Source organism: Protopterus annectens, chromosome 1.part1, assembly GCF_019279795.1.
Source record: "Protopterus annectens isolate FY-2018-M chromosome 1.part1, PAN1.0, whole genome shotgun sequence".
NCBI lineage: Eukaryota > Metazoa > Chordata > Ceratodontiformes > Protopteridae > Protopterus > Protopterus annectens.
Window position 1 is genome coordinate 1,217,379,070 of NC_056726.1, and position 13,239 is coordinate 1,217,392,308.

Sequence of the window (13,239 nt, forward strand, 5' to 3'; positions counted from 1 at the left end):
AGAGAATATCCCTGTTCTGAAGAGGAATCAGAAGAAATAGAAACTTGGTCAGAGGAATCATAGTCAGTGTCTTGCCTAGGCCTTTTATCAGGAGGGGGATGGGAACCCCTGATCAAAGTAATTAGGTCCTCTGCCATTTTAAGCATCCGTTTCTTAGGCATGGATGACTGTCCAGGAGAATGCTGTACTCGTCTTTAAAGGTGTTTTAGACTTTGCCTTGGTTGCTGAAGTGGTCTTGACAGAAAGCTGTGTAGGTCTGAGAACACCCTAACAGACAGATGCCTGCTCAGCGGCTCCAGACCCATCTGAGGGAATAGTTTCCATAGGCCCAATACCTTGGGTTCCCAGAGGCCTAGTTGTCTCCATGTGGGAGTCGGAAGCGGCCTGTGGCTCTGAGGTAGCGGGTGTCAGGGGCTGCTAAAGCGCCTCATTGAGAACCGGCGAATGGCCTAGAAAAGGTTTCGGTTTTCTACCTCGGATACCTGTCCTTTTTTTTCCCCTTGCGCTTTTTATGAACTCAGGTCGGCTGTTCCAACGGCATTATATAGTTAAACCTTCGGCCAAAGTAATAGAAAGCAAAAATCGACGCTTAATGGTGCATTGGTTAAATCTAACACAAAACAGACAACAAGCAAAGTCGTGCTCAGGGCCTAGGCAAGGAATACAGTAAGAATGAAAATCCTTATGCGGTATTTGCTTCCCACAAGAAATACAATTGTTAACTTTTACTGAAATCGGTCTGGAGCAAGAAAACGTTTCCCCAATGGGGTACTTATTGAAGACTTCAGATCTGAAATTCAATTTAGAAAATCTCAGGAGTCGGCCGACCGGCACTTGCTTCGGCCACCGCGCAGCAAGAAAGACAAAAGAAAATGGTGTCTGCTGCATTTTTTATACCCCTGGCACACTGACGTCAGGGAAGAGGCAACAGCAACAGACGCCGGACCAGGACTTTGGAATTCAGGCCGACTGCGGGTAGCCTATCAGCAGGATAACCCAAGTGTAATGACTGCAACAGTGAATCTGGCAATGCGTGGAAATGAAATCTGTATCCCAGGGACACTACATTTAAAACCCACTTGTCCTGGGTTATAAGCTGCCAGTTTCTTGCATGAAGAGCCAGTTTTTGATCAATTTTTGCAAGAAAGAAATAAAAGAGTGCTTGACCCTTTTGTTTCTGTGGGACATAAATTTCAAAGTGTGTCTCCAGAAATCAGAGAACTGTATCAAAAATATGACAGGTTGATTGAGAAAGAGACAAGGGTGCACTTTAACATTTTAGGTTTGCAAAAATATATTAGCTTGAATATTACACCTAGAGGTCTTAGATTCGTAAAGAATCCTAGTACACCATTTGACTTGAATTGCGCTCCTGATAAGAAATTTAAGGAACGTTGGTTCATAGCAGCACACAAGTGTGTAATAGAGTGGCTTCACATTCTGTTGGAAAGGGACCAGCTCAAACATCAGTCTCTTAAACAGGAGCTGGTTTCCCTTTCACATAGTATTAGTTCATCTGTGAGTCTTGAAAATATGAAGTCTTTCATGGAGAAGACTGAGAGACTGAATAATCTAGAGAATGAACTTGTAAAACAAAAGAAAACAAAATTAATACGTGATATCAATGAATATGAAGCAGGGACTGCATTTTCTTACCCTCCTAATTGGACAGAACGTAAGCGGAAACAACGTAGGAGGGCAAGATTCACTGATGCACCATTGTCTTCTTCTTTTGCTTCTTCAGGGGAAGAGTTTAGGTCGGACACCAGTATGGAATTTCCAGAATTACCTAGACCAGCACAACCATGTAGGATGCAACAGGAGTTTAACAATGGAGGTTTGCAACACCAGGAACGAACATTTCAACAGGGACAGAAACACCTGAGAAGTTATGAGCAAGAAAATGTCTGTTCAGAAATTCAATCAACCTGACAATTTTCGTCAGAATCGGAGGTATGGACAACAATATAACAAGAAATTTAAACAGTAATGACTTTAGTGATAAAAGTATTGTTCTTAATTTATCTGGTTGTGATTTGTCTGATGAACAGTTTGCTGTGTTATGTTTAGGTTTAAAGTTTATACCTACTGTTTTTCCTAAAGAATATTTGATACAGCAAGATATCTTTAAATTTCTTAGGAAGATACATTTGAAAATTCATTTTAGCAGGGACCAAGGATGTTCTAATTCTGCACATGGAGGCTTTTCTTCATGTGAATCTGAAGATAGTTTTTATTCATGTGATGAATGTATAAGTAATAATGATGTGCAATTTCCTATTGCTGGCAATGCAATAGATATGTCTTATGTAGCTTCTTCTAACAAATTTATTCCGCCTTTTATTAACCAGAGAGCTATTCATTATGGCTCCATGATTAAATCTGAATGTGAGAATATATGTAGAAATATGAAATTGAATAGATGTAATAGTTTATATAACTTAACTTATAAAGAATGGAGTGCTTTAAAAGAATTATGTGACAGGAAGGATATTATCATCAAACCTTCAGATAAGGGAAATAAAATTGTTATAATGAGTGTTGTGCAATATTTTGAGATGTGCATGAATCATTTGCAGGATGAAACAACATATGAAAGAAGCAATATGATTCATTATCAAAAGGCTGTTATAAAATTTAAACACATGTTGGACAGGGGAGTCAGGCTGGGGTTTTTTTACAGAGAAGGATGCGAGAAATAGGTTAGACTGATAGAAAGGACCTAGCTGTATTCTTTTGTTTACCAAAAATACATAAGAACTTACATAACCCCCCAGGTCGACCCATTATTTCAGCCTGCAACTATTTCCTACATAACACTGGTTTGATTTTACATAGAATATTTTTATCATATGTAGTTAAATCTCCAGTTTACATCAAAGATAGTATGGAATTTTTAAACAAAATATCCTCTATTTCTTGGAACAACAAAATGTATTGGTTGGTTATGGATGTTAAAAGTCTATATACCTCTATTAGACATGATGGCCTCAATGCAATGAGATCTTCTTTAAAAGACAACCCTTCTGTTGATTTCATAGTAGATTTGTTGGATTTCTGTTTAAAGAATAATTATTTTATTTTTAATGATGTTTTGTATCGGCAGAAACAAGGTACAGCAATGGGGGCAGCTTTTGCCCCCATGTATGCCAATTTGTTTATGAATTTTTTTGAAAGGAAATTTCTATTTGAGTTAAATTTTATGAAATGTAATGTGTTATTTTATTTTCGTTACATAGATTTGATTTTTATTTGTGATGGTAGTTTTGATTCAGTTAATGAATTTTTGACAGACTTACATGGTAACCCATTTGGGTTAGAATTTGATGGAATACAGAAGGGAAACAAAGTAATATTCTTGGATCTTGTTAAATATACATAGGAAGTTTATAGATGGTAATCAATACCTTCATGCATCTAGTTGCCATCCTGTACATACTTTGGAAGCTCTCCCTTATGGGGAATTGGCAAGGGTATCTAGATTACGTAATGCACAAGAAAATCTACAAAGGGAATGGGATATTACATATATGTTTTTGAAAAGAGGGTACAGTGTGAATATTTTAGAAAATGCCCTTATGAAGGTAAAAAAGGAGAATAATATGGTAAGGAATAAATGTAATAAGGGTGAACATCACCATTATAAGAAATATCATCAGGCAACCAGTGATAAAACTGGTAAGGATATTTATTTCGTCTCTACATATAATGTAAAAAGTGGAGACAAAGGATGTAGTGGAACATTTTTGGAAATTTTTAGTGAAAGACAAGGTGTTTATGCACATTTTGCCACAAAAACCTTTATTCTCCTATAAAAGGGGAAGAAATTTGAAAGATATGGTGGTACATGGTAAATTTGTAATGCCAAAATTTTGTTTACCAAGACCACTAAGTGAATTTGGTACAAGATGTTGCAGTAGATGCAGTGTTTGTAGGAATATAGTTAGAACATTTAATTATATTAACAACATTAGGTTCACAGTAAGAGATAGTTTTACCTGTAGAAGCAAGGGAGTTGTGTATGCTTTACACTGTCCCTGTGGATTATATTATATAGGTGAAACTAAAAGAGAGTTTCGTATTGGGTTAGGTGAGCACATTAGAGACATAAGACATAAAAGGGAAAATAAATTTATTGCCACACATTTTAGTGTTAATCATAATAGTGATGCTTCAACAGGAACAGTTTTAGAAAGTGTGAAATGTCTCTGTAATGATGAAAATGCTTTGAAATGTAACTTACAATATAAGGAAAGTATTTTTATTTTGAAATACAATACAATGACACCCTGTGAACTGAATAATGAAATAAACTGGAGGTACCTGCTTTAAAACTTTTTTGAACATAATAATTAATTGTTTAATTGCTATGAGTATATATATATATATATATATATATATATATATATATATATATATATATATCTCCCCATTCTTTCAGTGAGAATGTATACTCTTGAAAGGTGGTTACACCGAGGCGCTGGAGAATAAAGAATTTGCTTTTGGATCTGACTTTGGTTCCTGTTTTTCGATTCCTGGCTACTGACGATTTTGCTGTTTTGGGACTGTTTTGGATCAGAGTTGTTTCCATCTGAGGGAATAGTTTCCATAGGCCCAATACCTTAGTTTCCAGAGGCGTAGTTGTCTCCATGTGGGAGTCGGAGGTGGCCTGTGGCTCTGAGGTAGCGGGTGTCAGGGGCTGCAAAAGCACCTCATTGAGAACCGGCGACTGGCCTAGAAAAGTTTCGGTTTTCTACCTCGGATGCCTGTCCTTTTCTTTTTCCTTGCGCTTTTTATGAACTCCGGTCGGCTGTTCCGACGGCATTATATAGTTAAACCTTCGGCCAAAGTAATAGAAAGCAAAAATCGAACAGACGCTTAATAGTGCGTTGGTTAAATCTAGCACAAAACAGACAAGCAAAGTCGTGCTCAGGGCCTAGGCAAGGAATACAGTAAGAATGAAAATCCTTATGCGGTATTTGCTTCCCACAAGAAATACAATTGTTAACTTTTACTGAATTCGGTCTGGAGCAAGAAAACGTTTCCCCAACGGGGTACTTAGCTTTATTGAAGACTTCAGATCTGAAATTCAATTTAGAAAATCTCAGGAGTCGGCCGACCGGCACTTGCTTCGGCCACCGCACGGCAAGAAAGAAAAGAAAATGGTGTCGGCTGCATTTTTTATACCCCTGGCACACTGACGTCAGGGAAGAGGCAACAGCAACAGACGCCGGACCAGGACTTTGGAATTCAGGCAGACTGCAGGTAGCCTGCCAGCAGGATAACCCAAGTGTAATGACTGCAACAGTGAATCTGGCAATGCGTGTAAATTAAATCTGTATCCCAGGGATACTACATTTAAAACCCACTTGTCCTGGGTTATAAGCTGCCAGTTTCTTGCATGAAGAGCCAGTTTTCCCCCCAAAGGGGTGGCTAAAAGGTAAGTGCTTGGTAAGTGTAAAGGGAAGTCATTGAGACTGCTTACCATAGGGATGTCTTGTTGTTTCCAGATTTGGAAGTGGAGGCACCCCATTGCTTTGTTCTCAAAGTCCCTTGTGTCTGAAATCTGGAGCCTTTGGAATGTCTGGGTTTGACTTGAGTGGCTCTCGAAGGAACTGGAAAGGACCAGTTCTTCGTAGGCCAGTGCCTACTAAATATTGGAGGTTGCACTTGTAAGAAATATTTCACAGTTTGCATAGATTTAGCTTTATCTTCCATCTTTTTTAAAACTTCTTCAGCCTCATTACCAGAGACACGATCATGTTGTAAAGGAGCATCCAACAATTTTGTTTTTACATGATCAGGCAGATTTTGCTCTGAGCCAAGCATGCCTTCTTAGCAGACCCAGTTACAGCAGCCCTGCAAGAGGCCTCTAAGGAATCAAAACCACATTGCAAAGTATGTTTTCCAACTTGTTCAGCTGAATGCAATAAATCCTGTAAATCTTTGTTTTCCACACAGTCAGAAATTAACATCTTCTGTTTAAGCAGTCCTATGATATGCTGTTGATATTTTAGCATATGAAATTGACAGTTTAAAGCCCTGATTGCCAAGGTTGCAGAAGTGCAAACCTTCTTACCCCATCTACCCAGTGCCCTGGAATCTCTGTAAGAAGGGGTAGGATTTTTAGCAGCAGAAGCCTTAATGCCCTTGGGACCCTGAGAAATGGTTTCAGGATCTGCAACAGGATTTTTGAAAAGGAATTTGTGGGAGTCAGGAACTCTGTAGTATTGGTCTGGCTTACGAGGAGCCGGAGGCAGAGAATCAGGAGCCATACTAGATTCTGAAAAAACAATATTCTAGAACAGGAGGTATAGCCAAAGGCGTATGCTGAGGAAGAAGAAAATCTCTAAGTCTCTTTTTAGATTCAGAGAAATCCTGACTTTCCCAGTGGAAATGTTCCCTTAAGGTATGTAAAGCTTCCCCAAAAGAAAAATCCTCAGGGGAAGAAGCAGAAGGAATGGAATCTTCTGCATCAGAGTCCTCATAAGTAGGTATAGACAATTCCTGTTCATTAGAAGAGTCAGAAGAGAGAGAATCCTGTTCAGAAGATTCATAATCAATGTCTTGCCTAGGCCTCTTAGAAGTGGGGGTTGGCTACCCCTGATCAGAGTAATTAAATCTTCAGCCATTTTGATAATTTGTTTTTTAGGCATAGGGGCCTGTACACGTGGCCCAGGTGTCAGTTTTTTTTAGGCACAGGTCGAGACTTTGGCCTTAGTTTTGAAGATGGCTTCGGTCTTATACAAATCTGTAGGCCTGAAAACACCCTCCAAAGCCGGTGCCTGTACAGCGGCTCCGGACCCATCCATGATAGAGACATCCACGGGTTCCATAATTGAAGCATCTCACGGAATACCGGACTCCGAATGGGTCTCAGTAGAGGCCTGCGAATCAGAAGTAGCAGGTATCAGGAGCTGCGAAAGTGTCTCAATGAGTACCGGTGAACTGGCTTAAGAGACGCGTTGGCAGTTTTGGACTGCAACAGCCTTGTCTGTCTTTCTTTGCATTTTTTTTAGGTATTCTGGTAGTCGGATTGCTAACAAGACAACATTTCTGGATAATTAAAGCGTGAGCCAAAATATTTAGAAGCAAAAACGTACTGACGTTTGATAGCGCATTGATTAAATAAAGCACAAAACAGACAGCAAGGTACTTTGTGGTCAGGGCCTACGCAAGGAATACAGTACAAATGAAAATCCTTATGAGGTATTTGCTTCCCACAAGTAATGCAATTATTAACTTTTACCGACATCGGAGCAAGAAAAAGTTTCCCCAACGGGGTACCTAGCTTTTTCATTTAAGACTTCGGATCTGAAGCAACGAAAATTTCAGGAGTCAGCCGACTGGCACTTGTGAACTGCTTCTGCTTTGAGCACCGCGCAAGAAAGGATTGATGTAGTTGTGTCAGCTGCATGTTTTATACCCCCGACGACCTGACGTCATGGAAGAAGGGACAGCAAGAGACGCGGGGCCCAAAACGTTGTTAATCAGGCCGACTAAGGGCAACCTGCCAGCAGATTACCCAAATGTAATGACTGCAACAGTAAAACACGAAGAACATCCAGTGACAGCAGCCCTGCAAGATGCTTCTAAAGGATCAAAACCACATTGCTAAGGTTGTTACCAACTAGGTCAGCAAAATGCATTAACTCTTGTAAATCTCTGTTCAGCAGAGCCAGGAATCAACATCATTTTCTGTTTAAGTAGTCCCATAATATGCTGCTGACACTAACATATGAAACTGGCAATTTAAAGCCCTAATGGCCAACGTAGCGGAAGTGTATACCTTCTTACCCCATCTGTCTAAAGTTCTAGAATCCCTATCAGAAGGGGTAGGACTTTTGGCAGTAGTAGCCTTAATTGTCTCTGGATTTGCAGTAGGATTCTTGAAGAGGAATTTGTGAGACTCAGGTGTTCTCTGTAGTACCAGTCAGATTTCCTGGGAGGTGGATGCAAAGTGTCTGGGGTAAGGCTGGATTACAAGAAAACATCTACAATTTCCAGAACAGAAGGGATAGCTGGAGGCCTGTGTTGAGGCAGGTTTAAAAATTCATTAAGTCTCTTTTTGGACAGAGAACAGTCCTGGCTTTCCCAGTAGAAATGCTCCCCAAGGGTATGCAAGGTTTCACCAAAAGAAAAATCTTCTGGAGGGGAAGCAGAGGGAATGGAATCCTCTGCAACAGAATCCTCATAAGTAGAGGAGGGTAAATCCCGGTAGTCAGCAGGAACAGATATCAGATTCCTGATCAAAATAATCAAAGAAAATCAGTTCTAGGTCTCTTAAAGGGGGAAGGCTGGCTTCCCCTAATTAAGGTAATAAGGTCTTCAGCCATTCTAATCATTTGTTTTTGAAGCATATGGGCCTGAGAATGCGCTTTAGTCCGTTTTCTCAGCGCAGTGCGAGCTTTAGGCCCGAGAAATTTGGTATTCTTAGCTTGAAACGAAGTAGTCTGTTTAATATGAAAATCGGTAGGCCTGAATACACCATCAGAAGCTAGTGCCTGCACAGCGGCTCCGGACCCATCCAAGGTAGAGACATCCGCAGGTTCCATAGTTGAAGCATCTCGCGGCATACCAGACTTCGAATGGGTCTAAGTAGAGGCCTGCAAATCTGTAGTAGCGGGCATCAGGGGTTGGGAAAACACCTCAGAGTACTGGCAGACCGACTACTAGCTTTACAGAAGCATCCTCAGTAGTCTGTCTGTATCCTTACATTTTTTCGGAAGATCATTAGTCAGATGGCTTAAAGCCATTTCGTAGTACGGAGATAAAACGAAAGTATCTAGCTACAAAAATAGCCCAATGACAAATAGTTCTGGTGTTGAACAAGGCACAAAACAAACAGCGAGGGACGTCGTAGTCTAGAACTAAACAAGTGACTATCTCTACGAGATATTTGCTTTCCACAGGCAAGACAACTGTTAATGTTTTCTTACATCGGTTAGAACAAGAAAAAAGGATCCCCAACGGGGTACTTATCTTAGAGAACTTCAGGTCTAAAACTCGAAAATGAAAATATCAGGAGTCTGCCGACCGGCACGTGCGAATTGCTTCTGCTTCAGGCACTGCACAGCAAGAAAGATTGATGTAATGGCGTCAGCAACATGTTTTATACCTCTAACGACATGGAAGAAGCGACAGCATCCGACGACTGGTATTCAGGCTGGCTGAGGGCTACCTGCAGGCAGATAACCCAAATGTGATGACTGCAACAGTGAAAAGAACATCTGCATGCATATATACACTTTTCCATTTGATCTACACCTTGAGAATCCTTATCCAAGGGAGTGACGGGCTCTCGTCTGGTGGTAGCCACCACCACAATGGGATCTTGCACAAGGGAAGCTTTACTACATGCTTGCCTGATCATGGAAGTCATCAGGATAGGTTCTGCTAGGTTAGTCTCATCAAACCTAGTTAACAACAAGCTCAAGCATTCGGACAGGAGTGACCATTCAAGAAGTAGATGGAGTACAGCAAAATGCCTTCTGAAGAATTTCTTCATGAGAAAAAATTAGGCCAATGAACCATGATCCTCTGTCTCGTGAGTTTAAAGAACATGAATCTGGAGGTGTCTTTGGGCTGCTTCTCAGTCATCCATATCTACAGTTGGGACAGACAAGTATTGGGACAATTCCACTCTGTACCCATAGGAAAAGGAACTCTCTAGACAATCTGTGGCTGCTTTTCACTTCTAAGTCCTACAATATGGTAACAAAAGGACCAAAGCTCCTCACAGGTTCCACTCTGGTACAACTCTATGTCAATGATGCCTCTATGGAGTCCAAGCCTAACTGGCTGCACTGACATCATATGCAAATATTTACTTAATACTGACTGATATCAGTGATCCCACTGATGTCATTAACACCCAATGTGCACCAATTCACTGGTTCTAAGTCCTGGGAGTGAAACTGAAACCAATGCACAGCTTGCCTGCAAGGGGTTCATATTTTAAGCATGAAAACTGAACTGCGCGAACACCTACTGAGCGACACGTAAAGGATGAAAGCCCAAAACATCGAATCCCAAACACGACAAACCAACAAATACTGTCACTAGCTGCTGTATGCAGGGGGGCAAGACCCCCACCACCCGCCAGACCCCCCCAATACTTAAATATACCAACTCCGAGATCACACTCAATTGAAGCAATTGCCTACGATGGTATCCGCTCATACCTTCGATATTGTAATTATTCGCGCAATTTAGTTTTCGTGCTTATATGAACCCGGCTGCAAGGCCAATGGCACAAATGCAGACAATGCCAGCAGAGAACAGTGCAAAAGCAGGCAATGCTGACCACCTTCTGCTCATGGATATCAGCAGTCTTGTATGTTAAAACAATATCAGCCCAAAGTCTTTAAGACCACCAGCACCAGAGGACAGCTCAGCTCTGAAGAGGACTCACTGATGCCAGCACAGAAAGCATTGGGGGGGTGGGGTCAAGTCTCAAACTCCTGGAGTCAGAACCATGCCCAAACCAGCACAACTTGTGGCCAACCTAGAATACGGGGGCAATTCATCTCAGTATGGGCCTTGACCAAGAAATCATTTTGTCTCAATCTAAATGCATAGTGTGACTACAAAAGGACCAAATTCACGTGTCCAAGATGAAAAACTGCCATTACTCATTGTACCAAGACAATTCCTGCTCCAAGGTTAAGATACAAAGTCTTGGACTCTGGCAGGGTTGGATACAAGACAAACTTGACAGGGGAACAGCAGCACATTCAGGTAAGGAAAAATCTTGACTACATCCCACACCAAGAGTTCCAGCAATTATTTTAGAGGATGAAGAAATGAACCGGAGTAGATGTGTATGTGGCTTTCAGCAGCTCACTGGCCCTCTGAGGAGAGTAATGAGGGCCCAGAAGGCCATTGGTCCTGTTCATAGAGCCACACTGTCAGGGCTAACCTAAACAGGTAACAGCAGGTCTATGGAGCATGTCAGGGAGAGGACACACTGCTCTGAAATAGAACTCGCGTGAGCTGCCAAAGATTGGGGTCATAACTCAATATAAATGTCACTACTCACATCCAACATTTTGCGAATACAATGAATTTGCCAGAAGCCATTCCAACCTAAGCTGCATGACAAGGGTACCTGCCGTGAGGATATGGGGCAGGGGCACAAGCCATCCTCATGGCTGCCTAGTTCAGTCCCTCAAGATGGCTCTTGCCTTCATACTGGTGACAGTACAAGAGGAAACAAAAGGGCTTCTCCAGGGGGCAAGCAGGCATGAGACCAAAGAGAGTACAGGCAAACGAAGAAAAAATATCAACCTAAAATCTGGTCACTCGAGAAATTTAGTACAAAAGCAGTTAGAAAGACCGAGAGGAAAAATACCTTGGCATAATGCTAGACAAAAGGGTTTATTTTCCAGATCAGGAGTTCACAAACTTAAAGTCCCTTCACAACTACACAATTATGGAACTATTACAAAGAAAGACACTGCCTCCACAATACACTACCACTGGAAAGTACTACAGAATGGAAAACACAATGCTAATGTTAAAAAACGGCAAGTAACAGGAAAAATATATTTACAGAAAAGGCTAACAGGTCCTCTAACCTTTCACATGAACTAAGTTTAAATCTATTCAGTTTCACTGCACCAATTTGCAGTACAAAATAACATTCCCGCAGAGAACAAACATGAAATTATCCAGTACCTCTGTAATACCAAATGGTATGTTGCCAACATACAGCCTCCTCGCTTGCCTAGTCATCTGGCTGCCGACAACAGGAACTGGAGTTGGAGTTACAGCAAGACCATCAGGAGTCATAGTGGGAAGCAAGGCTGTTGCAGGAATCTGTCCAGCAGCTTGGGAAGAAACAGATTAGCAACATTTACTTCTACTTCTTAACAGTAAGAACACTTTCACTATGTTTTCCATATTGAAGACCGCTTTTACTATTTCTTGCAAAGATTTAAAATATCTAAACTTTTTTTTACATAAATAATTACCAAGACAATGTTCACACTATTACACTTATGTCTCCGGTCAACCACAAACTGGTAACCACAAATCCAAACAGTGATCAAAGATAAAAAAAAACAAATTGGGAACAGCTGCCACTTACTCACATTCGAGTCTGGAGATCAAAGAAAAATGCAATAAAAGACAGACCCAAACATCTACAGTTAAACAGGAAACAAATACAATTGCTTAATTCTTCCACTTTCATAGTTTTCAGCAATATATTAAAAGTTATTTTAATTAGTCTAATAGCAGGATCCCTTCTTGCTTTTGCTTATTTAATTTCGTAATATTCAATCATATTTTGAGCCATGATTAACTGTGCATCCAAAGCTAGTCCAGCTGGTTTCCCCCTAGTGAGAGAAGGGGTTACTGCTGCTACCTTTGGCCTGACTTACTACTGCTTACACGGTTAACTTCAAAATGGCATTACTGCTAGCAAATGTTAACACTACTAGCAATGGGCTGTGACACAAACTTGTTTTGGAAGCCAGTTGCACAACATTTAGGAATGGGTACAGTTAGTGGTGCAGGTCTGAAAAACGCAAACCTGCACCACTAACCTTCCCAAGAATCTGAGACAATACAGTACCCAAACATGGTAACTGTCCCATTGCCTGGACTAATACAAACCCTTATTCTCACCTGCTACTCAACCCAAGTGAGTCTGCTCATGCCAATAAATTTAGTTTTGCCTTTTTTTTGGGTTAAGAAAAATGTCTAATTTTATAAGCTTCTTAGCCTAAGAAGAACGCCTGCTCCCTCCTCAAATGCCGACAACAATGTTTCTCCACTGCCCAAGAGGGCAACCACAGTTAGAGGACATAATTGACTCTTGGTCCTCAGCAACTTCCTGAGGAACAGCATCTTAGGGACACAGAGAAACAGATAAGCAGTCTGAATAACCAGAGCCATAGCAGAGTGCATCCCCCAGCAGCCAAGGCAAAGAATTTTTTCTCTTCTTGTGGACTGAAAAGGGAATGTATAAAATGGGTCTCAGGCCCAAATCTACCAAAGTGCGTTTGACAAGCAAATAGAGCTTAGGTCTTCCCCGATTACCAACAGCTTTTCTTCACAAAAATTAGTAACAAATGGAAGTTAACAACCAACAATGTACTTACCGGAGCAAGCACTTGCTCTTCAACAGCAAGTCTGGCATAACCCTAAATTGATTTTATACAGAACTCTTCAAGCTCTTCCGTAGCTAGGCTATTCTTTGGGATGGAAATAGATGCAATTTATAGGTTGATA

At 40.9% G+C, this 13,239-nt stretch overlaps 1 protein-coding gene across 1 annotated transcript in view; it reads right to left on the reverse strand.

Moving 5' to 3' along the window:
• U2AF2 (U2 small nuclear RNA auxiliary factor 2) overlaps positions 1-11,863 on the reverse strand; it is a 529,844-nt gene extending 517,981 nt beyond the window's left edge. Inside the window, exon 1 of the mRNA XM_044080728.1 lies at positions 11,680-11,863. Coding sequence (XP_043936663.1) covers positions 11,680-11,793 — 114 coding nt within the window. The 5' untranslated portion in view covers positions 11,794-11,863. The remainder of the gene's footprint in view (positions 1-11,679) is intronic.
• Between the last annotated feature and the right edge of the window lie 1,376 nt (positions 11,864-13,239).